Source organism: Neodiprion pinetum, chromosome 3 (genome assembly GCF_021155775.2).
Source record: "Neodiprion pinetum isolate iyNeoPine1 chromosome 3, iyNeoPine1.2, whole genome shotgun sequence".
Taxonomy (NCBI): Eukaryota; Metazoa; Arthropoda; class Insecta; order Hymenoptera; family Diprionidae; genus Neodiprion; species Neodiprion pinetum.
The window spans coordinates 41,321,044-41,340,677 of record NC_060234.1 but is presented as its reverse complement, the minus strand read 5'-3'; the positions used below and the strand labels follow the sequence as shown (position 1 = coordinate 41,340,677).

Genomic DNA, 19,634 nt, shown 5'->3' with positions numbered 1-19,634 from the left:
CACAAGATATAATTGACTCGTGTTAATAATGTACTCACACCGCGTGATGAATTTAAACCAGCAGATCTGCCCCCGGGGCATTTGTCAAATTGTCCAGAGATGAAGATAAACCAGTTTGTAATCCCGTCATTCACATCCAGTCGAGAGAGAACTTGACTACTTGTCAAAGGATTTAATACGGATTACAGATAATGCTTTCGTTCGTTATTCATCACGGTGATCTCCGTCCTGAAGAATGGTGTCTTGACCGAAATTCTTCATACATACGTATATAGATATTACGTACGTATAATCGAATTTTAATTACCGCTACCCTACAAAGAACCCGAATTTCGATCATTGTAGCCATTTTAAAGATGCAGGTGAGAAAGTGTGACAAATTTTGAGATCTGTGTTGCGTAAATTAAGATCCGGAAACGATGTCCGTTTCGAATCTGTAAACTTGGCAATAATTACGAATTATCCACATGAGAATGAGACGGTGATGTTATTATTACACGTAACAGCGTTAGCGCATGCGTGCACCTATCGCATACAGAACTGAGGGACATGACGTATCTTTTGCTAATTAGTAAATAATTAACGTTCATAATTTCGCGCATCCTTAATTAGTGAAACTCGTAATTACGAGGCTCGAAAGTTTGGTATCAGTAGAGAGGAGAGCAGAGAACACGCGGAGCGGACGATAGAGCATGGTGAACTAGGTTTAGGCAGCAGGGATGGCGCAGGGAGACAAGGTCTTGATTTGTAACTGTTATCTGATCCAAAGTTGCGACAGGTACTTAATCTAGCATCGTCTTGCAGCCTACTTAAAGTCAACAGCCGCCGGAATCCTAGATGCTAATGTCCGTGATAATGAACCGAAGGTACTTATACCTACACAAGTATCCGTAGGACCCTAGCGGAGTTAAGAAGTTGGAAGATCCGTCCGTTCGAAGCTCGGCCCACTTAACCAGCGGCAAATTATCGTCGATTGGCGACTGCCAGAGCAATTGGTTCGATGATCCGGGTGAGAGGAGGATTACCAAGCAGGTCCATTGGCCTGCCCGTTATCCCGTTGACGTCTCTGTCCTCGGCATCCGAGTTTGATGGATTCACAGGTGTCGACTCTATCGGAAACGCTTGTGACCCGACGACATTCCACGCTGAATCTGCATCCGCACACGGGGTGTTCGATCGCCGAGCGTTCGGCGACCGCTTGAAATTTAACCTTCGAATCAATACCAAAGTCTTTGCCTTCATCGTCGCCAACTACGCGCGGTAAGCATCCCATCGGACATCCTGAATGGCAAGTCGACGTGTGTCTGAGACACAAGTGCCGGTGCGGAATGGATGATGGGGAGTTGAGAACGTGAATGGATCGAGAGCCCATGTGTGGCGAGGGTCAGTCGGGCGGTAATCAAGGTAGTCGCAGGTTCGATGCAATTGTCCTGGTAAATTGATCACGAGGACCCTTTACCAACGTACTCTCGTCCTTGCTTGCAATCAAGCCGATACTCCACTACGGATTTTAGTGTGGATACGTGGCGTGGTGGCCCGATGTAGCGGGTTCGAATTTTCATCGCAACGTCCAGCGTCGATCGATTTCAACCGTCGATGATCGTTACTGATGGAAAATGGGGACGGTAGCCTGGCTGCGAACACCCATTTACCAAAATCGCACCGTGCTGGCGCCTCGACGTGTTTTGTGCTCTCCTCTATTCTCCAATTTCCCCCGATTCCCGGAACCCGCGTTCATCTTCGTCCATTATTGGCTTAATGGAGGGTCCTTCTGCAACCCAATCCATTCGGCGCGTCATAACGCGAAGCGACGATCCGGCCTTATTCTTTCTCGGAACAGAATGAACGCTTCAATGGTAAATGAATCAATCGTCGATTTGAACCCGAGTCAAGTCAGCTTTAGGCCAGCACAATTACCCCTTGTCTCTTGTCCTTCCGGGCGATATTCCAGTAACAACGTTCGCGAATCCTAAAACAATGAGAACGCGGAACTCGGTATCTCCTCTCACCCAAACTGTGGGTGACGTTCGAGTCAGGCGGAATTTGCTGCGGTACATTCACCAAAAACCGCGGTCCAAAGGCTCGGCCAAACCGCATCGTCTATATCCCAACCCGGCCTCCGACCCATTCGTCTGTTTTTCCCAGGAACAGGATTTCGTCGATAGAAGTTGCTAACGCCCAAGCCGCAGAAGCGCTTTATCTGCAATGTACGGGATTGTGCGAACAGCGATCCTTCTCCCTTCCATTCCCCGAAAAGCGTGAATCACGCGGGTAACTGAGAAGAATTGAGCGGCCAGTGAAATGAATCATCAGGCCAGCTTTTGCTTGAAGCAGGTTATCCTGGAGCCGGAACGCAACGACATTGGCTTCGGCTAAGTGCACTTTCGGGATGGATTGATTTCGATGGACGGAGATTGGCGGGAAGTGCCTTCCTCGCAGACTGTAGTATTCGGCTATTAAATTCGGCTATAAGTAAATAAATACACATTAGAGAGAGGACGCGTCGTTTCGGATCAGACGTTTGGTAGGCAACTAATTAGAGGCCCCAACACTTGGAAAAATATTTGATAGAGAAGCCACAGCGTTTGATGAGAAGAGGCGATGAACGTGATTACCGAATTCCCAATGATCAGGAAGAGAGTTTTCCCCAAAGAACCCTTCCCTTCTCTGACGCAAGGATCCCGAGTAGGATGCTGGCTTTAGACTTCCTAATGAACACAGCAGCTCGATCATAAAGCTTTAGGCATTCTGGATCTTATTCGATCGTCCGTAACGACGGTCGATCAACAACTGAATCCCTATCAGCTCTGATTCCCAAAGGTATTAGTCGATTGAGGCGACTGGGAAGTTTCCCAGAAGCTCTCGCGGGTTTTGGAAACGGCGGATCATCTCCGAGGAAATTTTCGCCAAGGCTTTCCAATGGGATTACCATTTTTCGTGCGTGCACCTTGTACGCTCGGAAATTAACATCGACCTTTTCACAGTGTGTCGGAAATCAATCTGACGCAATGTGTTGTACAAAATCAGCAACTCGTTTAAAAATTCACAGTACAACAAAATTTTATTTATATTATACCCAATCGAGTCTTCTGATCTGTAAGTCTTGCTCTTTCGTTAATCAAAACTCGCCGAAGAAGATTTTCGGAATTTAGGTTTTGGCTGTATGTACGAGTCTTCTTTATATTCATTGGCTTATTTTAAACGTGAAATTTATGGAAATTGAGACGTAGGGTAAGGAACAAAGAGCTTCTCTGTGCCCAGTCTAATATACTCGAGCGTTATTCTTTGTTCCGAAGAAGCCAATCAGCGACAGGCAATCGCCTTGTAGAGTGGACGGATCTATAAAGCAGTTATAGCTACTCGTACCCAGCGGAGTTTTCCAGAGCAGCTTCTTCGCCTGCGTATTTGGTATGAGAAATTCCGTTACATACCGTAAAACTCCTTAATACTTATTACCTAGGGAATTATCTTAACATGGAAAAAATTCGGGAAGCACAAATTCCGTCCAATCTGTAAAGAGGAACGTTATATCATGAGCACAATTGGATGTTCGCGACAAAGGGAGTTCATTGCATGTAATGTGAGTGAAAAAAGTGAAGGTCCATACCTACCATAACTTCTCCCTCAATTATTTCAGTAGGTACGCACGATTAAGTAATCCACAAGTACAAATTTTCACCCCCAATTAACGATGCCAAAATTCCTTTACCCGTATCCACGTCCCATTTGAATCAGACTTCGCGTTACCGCTCGTAAATCTGTCGAGAGCCTCGAAACTTTTTTGCCATTGTCTTGCGTCTTGATAACCATTCACAGATCGAAATCATCCAGCCGCGGCCATCTGCGCTTTTACAATTGAAATTTTTCAAAGGGAGAAAATTTTTTCCGCACGATGTGATTCGGCGAAAGCGCTTGCCAACTCTCTTAATATTTTCCGCACAGAGCGTGGTAAGGAGAAAACGAAGTGTTTAGAAAAAGCCGGATTATAATGAGTTCGATTTATACAGAGATTCCACGTTCTGGAACCGGGCAAGCTTCCGTACAATTTATAACATCATTTTTCGTCATTTTTCCTTTCACACATCCTTACTCGCGTGCAAATGGAGAATTTTCGACCAACTTTTTTTGCGCTGCGGCAACTTCGCTACGGCGGTCGGATAACTCGTGGTTCGCGGGTGATAGCCTCTGGCTTAACCGACGTCCTGGACAAGTATGTATGTAACGTGTAACGTAAGTAGATTACTGCTGCATTAAATTATCAGCGCGGTTTTAGTCCGAAGCTGGCCACAATCAGTTGCAATTACCTCGGCCCACCGCAGGTCCCCTTTCGCCTTTGCGATTGACCACGACATTGCCATTCGCAACCCTTTTCCGTCAAATAAATGTCAACCTTTTGCCGTAGAATCTGTTCCAAAAAAAAAAAAAAAAAAAATAGGGTGTCGCGGTTCAAATTTAGTTGATGATCTCCACAGAGAAACATATTTTTAGAAAAAAAATCATCAGATCAATGTAAAATTAAACGTCATTCTCGATTTCGATTACAGAAACCGATTTGCCAAAACTTTGGCTAGACCAAAGGACAGAGGATAGATTGACATCGAAATATTGCCTGTCGGTTCTTTTTCTCTGAGATTGAAAAAAGTTTGAAAAAAAAAAACGGGGAAAAATTCTTTTGTGAAAAAAGAAGCTGCGTATTTCATATCGAAATCACGTTAGAATTGAAGGGGGTTTGTCGATCGGATAAGGGTTACGGAAATCGGGACACGACGTGACCGAGTACTCTATAGGGACAAGAGATAACCTGCATCCCGTGGGTTGGCGACCCGCATGTAGCCTTCGGTAATAATCCGTATGTATGTATGTGTTGTAAGCCTATATATATATATATATGTATATATATGTATATATAAAGGTAAATGTGCGTCGGTGTTACACTACATCTACCGTGTTCGGTCGCATTCGAGGTTATATTCAACCGTATTCAGAGATATTTGGGCAGCAGGCAGCTAGCAGTCAGATCTAATCGGGTGCCACCGGCATACCGACGTCGAATACGGAATTAGCAAAGGGCGCCATATGCGTGGACAAGTTCCAAAACTGGCGATACCCACAGACACTCGCTGAAAATTTAACAGGAGAATCCTCCCTGTCTCGCGATGATACTTTGTCTCCGTTCAACTTTGTCACAACGGCACGATGTCATGGAAGAATAATCGCGTTCGCGAAGCATAAACGATTTTGTTTTATGGAAAATTAGGGTCTTGATAATCGTTTCCGGAAAGTTTCCTCGCGAGGAAGTTGTCTCAGGTCGATTTGATTTCTTTTGTAATATGTTGTAGCGGACGAAAAATTAAGCGAAACTTTGTTTTTTTTTTCTATAGTCTGTCATTAAACACTTTAAGGGGGTGAAACCGACCTTCATAGTAAGGCATAGTAAGGTCAGGGGGTGATTTGACAGTTTCACCCAGAAGAATATGATGTTTTTCAACCAATCCAACTGGAAAAGTTTTCTCGTAATGAGAAATCAGAACTGTAATTTGCTCAATTAAAAAAAAAACAAAACTGTCAAATCGCCCCTTGACATGTTTTACTTTGGAGGGCGGTTTCACCCTCTTTAAAGTGTCTACTGACGGATAAAACAAAATACGTGTCGCTTGGTTTGCAGTCTACTATAACGTACTACAAAAAAAAAAAAAAAAAAAAATTAAATCGGAGAGATCTATCCGGGATATCTTCCTTGTCGGTGATGTACGAATAATGAAATATCGGTTCTGCAGTAGACGCAAATTGGATTTCAGGATTCTATTTGTATAGGATCTACACTCGATTTCGTTTCATCGACATTTCATACTGTGCAGTATTGCCGCTGGATAAACTTGCTGGATTTTGATATCCGCCAGTCTGTCAAAAGATCTAGAAAGCATGTGATATTACAAGTGAAACCGTACGTACGAATTTATCGACGATCTGAAGATGCAAAGTTGTCACGACTAAAATTATAACACCATCCTTGCTAATGAAACTCACTCGGTTATAGGTTTACGAGTATTAAATTTCACAACTCAGGAAACTTAAATTTAGCAATACGAAGACAAAATGTAGCCTCAACGATTTACTCCTTTTTCGGTATTTCTAGGCTCTCTAGTCTGCAACCGTTCCGTTTCCCATATCCCGAAATTGAAAACAAAAGCTCGAGGTCGACGTTGCGAATTCATCAAGCAGGCGACACGTGGAAGACGAAAAACAGGACTGAAGGGCAATTTCGCCCCCGGAAGAGTTGATAAACTCGCTCGCCCCGCTTTTCGCGCCCTTAGAAAAAAAAATAAATAAATAAATAAAAAACACAATAACCGAACCAACCTGAGGTCCGAGGACGATTCGAAACGGAGAAACGCATTTAGATGCTTCCGAGGTCCAATTTTTCCATTTCCTCATACATTTCCAGCTAGTAGTCAGTAGCTCTCGAGTCCGGGGCGAATGTATTCTCGTGAGTTATGAGTACATTTGCATAGAAACCATCCCTGCGGTTCTGGCCCTGGTCCTTCTCCGGTTTGGCCCGGTAACCGAGGATGACTAGAGCCGAGCGGGTTTTCCTGGATGTGCAGAGGATACCCGACATTACATTCAGACGTGTCGGAGTCGCTCGCTTTCGTATTAAATCCGCGCCTCACTCGCGGGAATATTTAGGCTAATCTCTCTTGACCAGGTACCGCTCCGTGTAACACAGAGGAGCAAATCCTGATCCCGAAGCGTGTGCTTATTACGTGAAAATTGAATTTCAAAATTAATTGAAACCCTGTTTGCCCCTGCAGCTTTCGTAAAGTATAAATTCATTCCCCGTGTTTGTTCTTTCGCCTGTGTTTAAGGCCCCCGTTTAATCTCCTTCGACTATTTCGTTCATCCCCTGGATCCACGGTGTTGGAGTCCGCTAAACCTGGAATACGAAGTATCGAAAATTTCCAAATCCGGACCGTTTTTCTTTGTTATTGTTTCACCCGAATCCAGGCAACTGAATTGGTTCTCGCGGTGGATCGACAGTCGCTTTGATAATGTATGAGGCTGGGTAAAAAATTTGTCGGATCATAGACGTAACGAAACGAAATTTTAACCGGCAACTGAAACTGATCGAGTTGAATCCGATACCTGTATAAGAGTGTCTGTGATACAGATAAAAACGTTTCAATACCGAACTTCGCTTCAAACCTTACTGTACACCCTGTGCATCGTTGAGTGAGTGCAAAACTGCATCGCTTGAAATTGCGCGAACTTCTTTTTGCACTGAAGTACAACTCGAGGGAAATTATCGGAGAAATATAATGAGCGAGGAAAAATCTATATTCATAGGTTGATTTGCATAGCGATTAAAATTTTTTGCTCGATTCGTTTTGGTGAAAAGCAAACTGGTTTTACCCACCGAAGGTGGGATGCCGTTACGCGATAGGGAAAAGTGACCTTTTAAAATTGGAATGCAAGCGATGCGAGCGCGGCGGGTGGATGCACCTTCAGAATTATAAATTGAGCGCAAGGTTAATATTTGCCACGCGAAATAACCTCGTGGTATGGATCCGACGTAATCCTCTCTCGATATTCACTCTCGCCGTTAACCATCCTTGGCGTTTGATTTTCATTCGTGATCCGTATTAGTCTCAAGCTTTACTCGCTTTAACGGTGTATGAAACGAAAAAGAAAAAGAAAAATATCAACACCCTCAAATCCGAGTTTTAGAACAATCGTATCGTTGATCTCTTATTCTTCTTTTTTCAATGCCAATATCGCATCATTTGTCGCAATTTCGATGGCAGCAAGCCTACTCTATTCGTAAATATATGATATCTACTCTAAAATTGACCTGAGATAATTATTTTTTTTTTTTTTTTGCAAGATCCAACAACATATTCATCACAAAATCGTTGTGGATATTAATAATGAACTTATGCTTTTCTGAAAAACAAAGTAACCCTATTTCAAATTCATTTCAAACGATACGTCCAGAATTTATAATATTCACGGACAAAGTGAAACCTAATTCATCGAAATTATGCAAAGAATGCGATTTTAACTTTTAAAAATAAAATGGAACGATAATAAGTAATTACTAAAAGTTTCGTCAGTGAAATTCATGACAGTTATCAACCTGAGTTTTCACTTTTTACACCCTCGATTGTATTATTTTTTTCCAATTGCCTGATTTTCCTACGTAAAAATTATAAACTGCACACTAGGGCCCATATTTCCTTAAACACTAAGATGTATATATATAGATGTCGTTTTACTTTGTCAAGGGTAAAGTAGCTTAAAACCCCGGCATCTCGTCCGTCAAGAATTTCATCCCTCGTATATGGTGAAATGGTTTCAATGAATAATAAGCATGGTAAAACTAGGCATATTAAAACCACCGTATAAACGCATCCCTTAAGCGAATCATAGCCGCAACACATGGGAAAGGCGAAATTACCCTTCCCCCCCCCCCCCTCTCGCCCCGAAAACCCATCGCGTAATTACTATCAGCATCGAGTCTACGTTCGTTTGTGTGCGCAGGCTTGTTTCGCAGGCCGTCAATTACACCCACACGCGCTAAAATCCGCAAATATAAACCGCGTAGCCGCAATTTCGCTACTCAGTTTCGCATGTACGTGTCTACACCTGCCGACGTTCAGCGGCCGGTAAATATTTACCAATAAATTGACTTGCCTCTGGCTGATTGTTTGCCCCTCGGGCCGTTCCAACACGCTCTGACAGCGAGTTGACACAAGCGAGGCGAAGGCCACAACCTGATCCGCTTATTGGCCAGGTAATTTCGCCGGCGAATTTTCTACCCTCCTCCTTTCGGGGAAGCGAATTCTTCCGCGGTACGGATCAGCCAACTCCAACTGCACCGGATGCGAAACAGCTTGGCCCACATCGCCGTCGACTCGTTTCGAGTGGACTTCCGATTCCAGAGCGCGTTTTCCGCTCCGAGAATATTAATCCCCTTGAGCGCCGAGCGTTATGGAGTTTCACTCTATGACCGTCGTGCAGCGGTTGCACAATTATTCCACAACGGTTTGAGATATTTTTTTTTTTTTATCTAGAGATTGAATTCAGTATCTTACTGAAGCGATAAAACATCACGTCAGACAAAAAAAAAATCACTTTTTCTCAGTTCTGGAAAGAATTTTACTTGAAGGAATTGAATTGAGCTAAGTGTGAATATGTTTTTGCCGAATTTCCAAATTTCTACTTTACCGCATTTCATCTAAGGGGGCGTCCATTAATTACGTGAGCTAAAAATAGAGGGGAGGGTGGTTGATAAAAATCTCACGTCAATTTTATAATTCAGAGAATCTATAGATTATCAATAGGTATTTAGTGGTATGAAGCAAAATGACATATAAAATATATTTAATTATCTAAAAATCATAGGGTAAGTCTTACGTGAGGGGAGCCCAAATTAAAAAAAAAAAAAAAGACACTGAATTAATGGAAGCCCCCTTAAATTCTATTTATCGCCTCGTTCCCTCTCAAAGTCCCTCCGATTCTTCGATTAACAGAAATGGCAAGGTTCATAACTCCGTGCACTACTTCATAGATCTCGATAAGAAGCCAGACGGTCGCTCTCAATCTCTCTCTCTCTCTCTCTCTCTCTCTCTCTCTCTCTCTCTCTCTCTCTCTCTCTCTCTCTCTCTCTCTCTCTCTCTCTCTCTCTCTCTCTCTCTCTCTCGAATCGGCATTGCGTGCATAAGAGCGGGGCTGGTGATTGTTGATATTTGAGCGATACACAATGGGAAAGGAGTCCGATACACCTCAGTTTGCCGGGGTTACTCTAACGGTGAACAATATATTGAATAGTTCCGAAACTACAATGAACCAGCATTGAAGTAGTCGGAGAGCAGCGGCAGACTCGAAACTGAATGACTGAGTACGAGCAGATACCGAGGCCGGCAGAGTAGCGTCTTCGAAAGTCAAACAAGAGCCGAACAATCGGGTCCCGATATTCTCGGCTGGCGATGGTCGATTTTCCGATGTCGCGAACGGGAATTGCGCAATCGGTTTGAAATAGAACCGATAAGCAAGCTTCTAGAAGCAGCAGCCACCGCACCCGCCGCAGCTTCGAATTTGCCGATTGTTATTTTTACCTTAAGATGGTTATTATATTCAGGACCGCCGCGAATCGTTTATTCATGAATCGTGACCGATAATTTAACGACGGTATTAGGCGCCGAACTCGGCTCCGGGATTTCAGGCTTCGCGGATTCCCTGGAGGCGAAAAAGGCGGTAAAGAAGAAGAAAAAGTAGAAGAAGGCGGCCACGATCAATCAATATTTGAAAAAAACAATAAAGCAATCCGATCGCTCGTCGTAAGGTGAGAAACTTTGATCCCGTACTAACGATGATGAATTATAGATTTGCGGGGGTTGGCCATCGGGCGAAACGCGGTGATTCATTTTTCAGACCGCGGTTATTCCGAGCGAGAAAATCATCCCTGCCGAACGCTAAGACCGGTGGTTGCCTATTTATTTTCCAGAACGAGAACAGAGCCCTACGCCTGAAGGATCCGTCTTCGGTGGCCCTCAATTCCGGGCTCGCAAATTCGGCGTACGTCGATTCGGTCGGAACGGCGATTATTCTGTCCTCTGAGCTGCTGCCGGCACCGACTCCGGATCCTCGGGTTACCTGGAACTACTTCGACGAACAGGGGTGAGTAGGGAAAGTTTCGTTTCGTTGATGGTATATTGGGTTACAAGTGTGGAAAGCGCGTGATTTCCGAGGAGTGTGAAGTTTGCAGCGTGAGTCGCAAAGGCGAGCTCTGTAAACACACGATTCAGATGCAAACTAATGTAATATTACAATTGAAAAGAAGTAGATCAAGAGCAGTCGAATGATCCAGAGGCACTAGCGTCATGAAACCTAACCTAAACCAATGACGTGCCACTGTCGGTGCGTGAAATTGAGTTATCGGAAAGTGCGCATGCGCCAAGAAAATCGCAGTGTGTAAAATTGAGAATATCGATTCTGCGCATGCGCCAAAATCGTTTTGTCGCACTGTTTAGAAATGGGGCATTTTACGCGCGCTCCAAACCCTTCAAAATTTGAACTTTCCAATTACGGTGTTGGGGGAAAAATGTAAGACAAATTAACCAGAGGAAGTTAAAGCGCTGCTACGCACTTCGGATTTTTATTAATTACGAACGACTAACGAGGTGGAAAACTTCCGTTCTTTTTTCTTTCCCCCCCAGTTATGTTTCGCGGGGTGGTCTTAGAGCCGGCGAGGATCCTTACGCGAGGAATAAATTCAACCAGGAGGCTTCGGACGGACTGCCGAGCAACAGAGACATTCCGGATACCAGAAGCGCGATGTGAGTATAAATTACACTCCGATATTACTCAGCACATTTATCTGTAAAAAAAAATTTCGCGTAAACCATCCGATTTTTGCCAGATCGATTCTGTCTCTGGTGGTACTGATGTTCGGATAAAAGTTTGAAGCCAGTGTTCACTGAGCAAGCATTTCTCTCACATTCTCAGTCTTATACTCGCTTGGGGAAAGTGTTGAGAGGTTCCAATTAAGTCTCAGAAACTCAATTAAGGTTTGATGATTGTTTGCGATCTTGCAGTCGCCAAGCTTGCCTTAATGCATGCGTCAGGTCAAACACGTTTTTAACCAAAAACGTGACAAGACAAAGGTTCGAAAGTATCACCAAAGCTAATTTAGTTACATCTAAATAGAAAAGTCCCAGTTTCAAGAGTGTCATGTTTTTAAAAATTGTGTTAGAACTCTGAACTCTTCGTTATATCAACAACAGAGAAATGGCATTATTCCATATTATCTTATACGCCTTGTCCCATTCTGATAAACAGTTATAACTTCATTTTGTACGTAAATGAATTCTTCTGCGCAAAATCATCCGAGTTTACAGATTTTTCATAAAATTGACGAATTTTCTGCTGAATCATACAATTTTATTATCTGCACGCTATAACGATTCCATTTATCGGATTTTTTAATCAACTACCAGCTTAAAAAAAGATGTAAAATACGTATCCAGACGATTTGTAGAAAATTTGTTTACGAACAAATTGACTCGTTTTTCATCAGAATCGGACAAAGTGTTCGAATCTTCAGGTAAAAAAAAAAAAATGAAATAGTAATTAGATTTCTTTGACGTTGTTAATTCGCAAATGTTCACAGTTAAAATTCGGCGTGTTAGATTTTTGTTCCGACTAACAAGGACTATTTTCAATCAGATTTGACATAAATAGCTTCGGCTGCTTTTTGCAAATCTTTGCTTTGTCTTATTTTTATTTCCGAGGGATTAAAGACGAACGAGTTGCGTTGCTTGGTCTGTTCGCGTAAAAAGTCGCCCTCTGACTTTAGCGATTTCTCTCGCAGGTGAAATTAGTCAGAAAGCTAAAGTACGCGCGGCGGCAACTTCGCCCGGATAACGTAATTCCCAAGTTTTTCTCAACCATAGAAAAAGGAGAAGAAAGATGCGAAGGTAAAGAAATAAATGAATTACGGGTTAATCGGCCAACAGGGATTCAGCTCGGCTGCCAAATGCCTGGTCTCCAGAAAAAGCTCCTAAATCCTGATACTCGATTCTTTGAAGAACTGCTTTGCTGGGCATTTCTTTTTTTCTTCTTTCATCTCTCTCACTTTTTTTTCCTCGCGTACTTCCTTCGCAAATCGGCAATGGCTTGAATACTCAATCGCAAAACGAACAGGGTAACTTTGATCGTAATTATCTAAGCAATCAATGTCTTAGTTTGGCAAAATCTAACAAACGCTCCGAAAACGCGGTACTGTTTTTTTTCTTTTTATCTGTCGAACAATGATCAAAGTTGGTATTTGTTTTTTTTCAAGAAACAATACGAGATGGTTAAATATTGAAACAGCAAAAAGCGTTATTGTTTTTCTTGCTCCAAGTACAAGGATCGATTAGATACAATTACAGAATTGTTTTTTTTCCGATTCGAGGAAAGTTTGATACTTTCGTTGAATCAGAACCCCTTAAAACTGGAATCACGAGAGATTCGACCACGCGAATTATGCCCGTCGATGTATAATAACGTGGTAATAATCCATGCGTATTTCACTACCGCTCGTTAATTGTAATTCAATTACACCTGGTTCAATGAGGCTATTGACGCGGCTTATATCTCTGGCAGGCAATAATTTGCCACCGCTCTCACATAATCGGTGATCAACTTGAATTTCTTTTCAATGGTACATCCTGGTTGTACACGTGCGTGTGACTAGGCGCGATTTGGTAAATCGATAAAGCCTGCACAGTGTTACATAACACGTAACCATCGCCTTTGATAATATCTTTGCAAAAATTTCTTCACTCCGCAGCTGTCTTAAGCAATTTTTATACAAGAATAAAAGTGCAAAAATTACCTCCAACCGAGCCTTGCATTATCCGCGCAGAAAATGTGATGCATTCGCGTCGAAACATTCAGACTTGCTTCACTCGTCGTCGTCCGAATTGATCAGTTTGCAATTTGTAGGGCGTGAGCGATCAGATAGGCCGTTAATCACACGAATTGCTTGTTGAACTCTGGGATCCACCGAGTTGAAAAAATTTACCTTACCCCCCCCCCCCCCCCCCCCCCCCAATTCAGCACCGGGTAAGAGCTTTTTTTTATAATTGCATTACCGCGCCCCCCCGAATCAAAGGGGAGGAAAAAAAGCGAGTCCCTCGTATTTTCAACTGCCAGTGCGCGGAAATCGGAGGTTTTTTTCACGGTTCGCTGCAGCAGCGAGAGCCCTTCTATTCGTTTCGTCGTTTTAATCGAACGAATCTCTCGATTCAAACTCACCCTACCCCCCAACAGAAAGAAACGTCTCTGGGTGTTTCAACTCATATCCCCCGCAAAAAGAGAGACGATAGGTATTTCATGCCGGGACGAACAATGAAGTGGCGATCCCTAATTAGGCGACTGGTAAAATTGAACGCTTTTTCGAAATCCGGATGAGCTCAAAGTCCCGTTCGACGTTCGCGAAATTATCGTATATACGATGTCACATATTAGGAGTTGCAATTTTTTTCCTCATCTCTCTTTGCAATTTCAATGTAAGAACGGCTTGTTTGGGTATTCGCTGACTAATCATCAATTTCAATATTCTTACCTATAAATATATGCGCAATAAAAATCAGTAGATTAATCTCGTCACGATGGAAATGATATTCAATCGAATCGAATCACAAACGCGGTGATTCCGATGATAATAATTTATCGGATTGAATATTGGAAAGAACCCTTATTTTGGATAAATGAAGTGACTGAGCTTCGGTTGCAGGTAATTGGATCAAGTAAACAAAATCGTTTGTTCTTAAAAATTATAGAGTTTTTCTTTTTGTTTATTTATTTTTTGTTTATCGCAAAACGTGAAATTGTACGGTCGTTTAAATGTAACCTGTAGGGGTTACTATTCCGGTTATATTTCACACGCAGTCCTCGCATCTCCGTTTCCGGTTTACGCAGCCCGGTTCCGAAATGAACTTCGTAGTCTCTGAGTTACAGTCGGTGGCATCCTGCTGAGAAAAACAAATCAAGATTAGTGTCCTTCCCCTTGTTGCCATCGGAAAATAACAACGATATTTGACAAGCAACATACGATCGACTTTCGTGCTGTTGTTATGTCAAGTTCGAGAAAAGCTGCCGCGATTCTTTCCAGCTGATTACGAGAAATACAGCATGTGCATTTTTTTTTTATTCTTCTTCTTCTTTCCAACCTTTACCGCATCTATTTTTGGAATGTTTTCGATGGATGTGAGTAAATAAGCTTTTCGAGAGCAAAGATACATACTTTCAGGGTGAAAGTATTTTTCAGTTTGTCTTCGCCGGTCTTCCTTTGTCGAGTTCACGCTGCGATGTCGTAGAAGTTTATAACTGGAACGGCGAATGTTCGTTGACTTGACTCTTGGAAGAAATTTCTTTTTTTTTTTTTTTTCAACTCACATCACGATCCATTCGGTACCCGCAAAATCTGTATGATGAAAACGATTGAAAATAAACGACCGGAAGTCGTTTATAGACGCTGGAGATGCAGAGGGTTCCAAAAGGAAGGGTGGAAGGGAGGGACCGTTGAATTTCCTGTTTGTCCAAAAGAACCGCCGCGGTGAAAGCCCATCGTACTTTTTCTTTCGCTCCTTCCCATCATCCTTAAATGTTCGATGATTTTCTATTTCATTTTTCTTTACGCTTCTTATCTCAAGCGCCTCGTTCCCATTCAAATGACCTCGGAAAAATAACAAAACAATCTTCGTCACGATCATGGAGTAAAAATTTTCTATATAACGTTTGGAACGACCTTGAGAAGAGAATTGGGTAAAAGTGATCCCTTCAAAGGAGGGGTAAAAGATCTGAATTATGATAATAATGGTGATAACGATGACGGTGCAAAGGGATCTCGAAATGAGCACGACTCCGCAGTCCATTATAACGAGTTTCTACACGATAATCTCGTATAATTCGTTAAATTTGCAAAGACACAGCTGGGGGAACAAAGTTCCGCGGCAAAGAGATCAAAGGTCGGTCATACCATTAAGCACCCTGTCCTCTGAACTTACAAACTCGATCTCACTCCGCTTCCTTGCACATAACCATTTCCGGTATCTCGGGCTTGGTGGCTCACCGACCTACATGCCCCGCAGGAAAGAGTTTTATTTTCACTCCTTGAACCGGCAGGATTTGAAACGGATGTGTTGAACTCGGTCGGGGTCAGGAGGAGTGATAAAAATGCCTCTAAGTCGCGTCGTCCGGCTGGATTCCAAACCCAAGTAGAAATTGGATTCTTTTTTTTTTTTATTACATCTCGACGGCGATGTCCTCATCGTTGTTTTCGCTATCGGATAGTGGAAGGTGGTCAGTCTCCATTCTCCATTCTCCCCTATTCAATCGCTTCGAATGACGTTTAATAACTGTAACAGGTTTGCTCAGCGTCTGCGTATACAACAAGCCGACCGTGACTGCAGCAGCAACAACAACGGTACATCGGAACGAGGATCGTCCGGAAATTGCTAGAAGGGAGGAAATGAAGTTGTTTAGGTCAGGTTATCCTTTGGCGAATGGGAAACTTACGCGCGGTACGCTTCGCGGAATATCTTCCCGTGCGAATTGCACTCTGGATGATCATCGTTAGTCGAAACATCTTGTCATTTACACCGACCCAACTCGTATCCCAACTTTGGCAGAGAACCCGAACTAAGTCAAGGTTGAAAAATTTAGCCCTTTGAATCGAGTCGGTGCTGATCTGAATTTCCGATTGGCCTATCACCGGGCATTGCATCAAACGCGTCTCTGGCTTGGAGAGGCAATTCTCTATCGATCAATCCCTCTGACGGGGATCGTCAGTAATCCTCGACTAATAGCATCTCGTTGAAATACCCTCGGGAGTTGATCGGGAGGCTGGAAACCCGGAACTCCGTTGAACCGGACCGGGAGCTCTAGGATACTGGGTGCACGTTGAGCCACTCGGTGCATTATGGATGTCAGTGCGGAGTGTAGTTCTCTTCGGGGAATAATTGATCGGAATGTGAATTTCAGTCTGTGCCTATGCGCCGCGTGTAACCATCTAAGGCAATCGTAGGTGCCTTCCATTATGTCGCGAACGATGGCTCGAGAGAAAGAAGCGAACGAACTGACGGACGGAAAGGAAACGTACCGCGTGAATTTGTCATCGTTGTTTGAAACGGGCCTTCCGTCTCTGGCAAACTCTACGGTTCATTATTTACGCCCAGTCAAGTTGGAAGCTCCTTGGTTAAAGTCGATGCTTCCAGCTGATCACGTCACCGATTACCCACCGCCTGCTCGATGTTCCTTGTATATTATTCACCGCCGGTGGAAATGGAATGGATGCGAACATGGTATGAAAAATGCATCATCCAATCGTTACCAGTTTTACCTCGAACACAATCAAAAGTTGGAAAGAGCCTAACCGGGTCGACATCGCGCAACGTACCTATCTTGCTACGTAATCTCAAGTTCCTCGTTAATTGTTCGTGTAAACAATATGCTCTGTATTTGTCGACCAAGTGACGCGTCGAGTTGACCGAAAAACGGAACGGCTTTGAACCGTGTGGGGAGCCAAAAGTGAGGCCTGATCGAAGTGGACCAAGGCCGCACTTCATCGTCCCATCCATCTCGCGACGAAGTATTAGCGAAATCGCTGGGCGAGAGATACTTACCCAAGTTTCGAATACTGCCAGTGCACGTCTATTCATCGCGGCTTCCTAATCTCGGGGAAACCTGAGGGAAGCGAAGTGCGTCCTTCGAACCTCTGCGACGACCCGTTTTCTATAGAAACGAACCCCGGTACTTCTCCTACCTCTAGGTATCGGGGTGCACTTAGTTCCCACGAAGAGATATCGCCTTCATTGGCAGCTCGGTGTATCGGCGAGTGGATGATAGTGGTTAATTCTCTGAGAACTGCGCAGTCCCACTTCGGTTACAGTTTATACTTAGGTACAAAACTTGACAGTTAAATCGAGAGCCTGGATTTATCCACGACAACTCTTGGGCACGTATGATTCGAATCTCTTTTTCTCAATCCATCAATTATAACTTGCGAATGTCTACCCATCATATGGTTTCGGGTAAGGCAACAATCTTTTGCTCAACATTTTTACCAGCAAAAGTGGTGATGCGAAATAAAAAACGAAAAAGCTCCTCCAAGGGCAGAATGCTTTCATGAATTGTTGAGCCCGGTCTTATTTCATGACCCTTTAGCGGCATGGGCACAGAAAAGAAACGGAGTGAAAAAAGGATGAGCGAACTAAGTGGTTGTAGTTTCTTGTGTACACACAAGCTCTCTATAGTTTGATGCTCGAGGTGCAACGAGAGAAAAGATTTCCTCCGCTCCGCACTTCGCGACCACTTTTCTCTCTCCTTTCCGTTCTCGTTTGATTCACGGATGCAAAGCGATTCGGCAGTTGGCTTGACGGAGGTTAAGACCACCTCGAAAGTTTCCTCCTATACAGCATATAAGGACGTGACACACAGAGCTCATATAATCAGTTTCAATCGAACCCAAAGAAGTTACCCAATAACCGCGCAACTTCTCCGGAGTCCAAAGGGTGGATAATGGGTCTCTGGCGTCGAAGGATCGTAAAGGTTACGACCGGTAAACCAGTGAAAGAGATCTCAAACCGCACTTTTTATCGGTCAACCGGCTGTCGTCACCGGTGAAACCGTCTTTGGCAGACCACGCAGTCGTTACTCCGTGCATCGCCGGACAACCAGAATTTTAGACTCTGAATCCAGCATCGTATGCAATTCTCGACGTGAAACCAGACTCGAGGATCCGTAAGGAAACGTACCGTCTAGTCGAAATAAAAGCGTGACTAAACAGAGGATAGCAACCTATCACTGAAGCATTGCGTCCGAATCAGAGGGACTTTTTTTCAATTGGACTTACTGTACCTTGATTAACTGCTTCGGTCACACGTGTGAAACCTCTGTTCTGGCACAATTTTCACTTGACTCGAAGCGCGTTCCAAACGGTTGTAAAAAATCCGCAGCTACTAACTTTGAATGAGCAAATGAGTTATATTGCACGTTTGCGGCACGAGGATTCGACGAAACGCTTTGCGGCAACGTAACGGATAGAACTGCTCCGAAACTTCTCCCCCACCTCCCTCTCTTATATCTACCGCAATTTCCTCACAGTCACGTATTTGCAATCATACGTGTCGCGTACGCGATTCTAGTCCGACCTGTGGGAGATCCGCTGCAGGTCGGTGTGACAAATGCTTCGACGATATATAGCTTTTGAGATGAAATCGTGAGTTATAAGCTTTAGGAGAGTACGAAGTGCCGACTTTATGGACGAGAGTTAATCCGGCCGGTTATCCCTGGGCTGTAGCCGATGAATAGATTCGCGTATTCCTGACTTATTCCTAACGCATCAGCGGGCAACGCCGGAAGAGAAGAAAGAGAAAACCGGGATATCCAGACAAGGCTCGGAGGATCGCTGAGTGAGGAGAGCAAAGCTCCACGTGAACTGGCCACGGCGATAGGGAGCTACCCGGATCCCGCAAGAATCCAGGACTCGGGATTCCTGCCGCCGCAATCCGGGATACCGGGATAGGGAGGAATAAGCAGGCGAATCGGGATAGGGAGAGGAGAGGGTGGTAAGGGAGGCAGAAAAACCCTTAACCGAAAGTCGATCCTATTGTGAGGATTTCCGTGCAAGGATCTTTTCACGATATCGACCTCGCCAATTCTCTCTCCCTCTCTCTCTCTCTCTCTCTCTCTCTCTCTCTCTCTCTCTCTCTCTCTCTCTCTCTCTCTTATATCCGAGATTCCTTTTTTTCCCCGCTTATGCGCCTTGCTTCGGTTACTTTTTAGTCGACTGACCTGCCTCGATGTGTATCACTTTTTGCAACCTTATCTTCGGACACGCTCCAGGAAGCAAGCTTGAACTTTTTACCCTCCGCAGTTGGGTGGGATTCAAACCCTTAGGGTAGAGGCGCCGTTTGTGGTCACTGAAGCGTCATCGTTTGCCAGGCGCGTAAAACTCGGTTTTAGTACCAGACGTCTATTCAATTATTTAACCAATTACAAAAACGCATCTTACTGCGATCAAAAGCCGAGTAAACACTGCTTTCGTAATATTTGTGGACAGACCTGAATTTGCGTGTAACTAACGT

General features: G+C 43.8%; 1 protein-coding gene across 3 annotated transcripts in view; it reads left to right on the top strand.

Moving 5' to 3' along the window:
• Positions 1-19,634, top strand: part of Pgant2 (polypeptide N-acetylgalactosaminyltransferase 2) — a 160,797-nt gene that overhangs the window by 111,912 nt on the left and 29,251 nt on the right. For all 3 annotated transcript variants that reach the window (XM_046616383.2, XM_046616384.2, XM_046616385.2), the window contains 2 exons: positions 10,505-10,677; positions 11,217-11,336. In XM_046616383.2, coding sequence (XP_046472339.1) covers positions 10,505-10,677; positions 11,217-11,336 — 293 coding nt within the window. The remainder of the gene's footprint in view (positions 1-10,504; positions 10,678-11,216; positions 11,337-19,634) is intronic.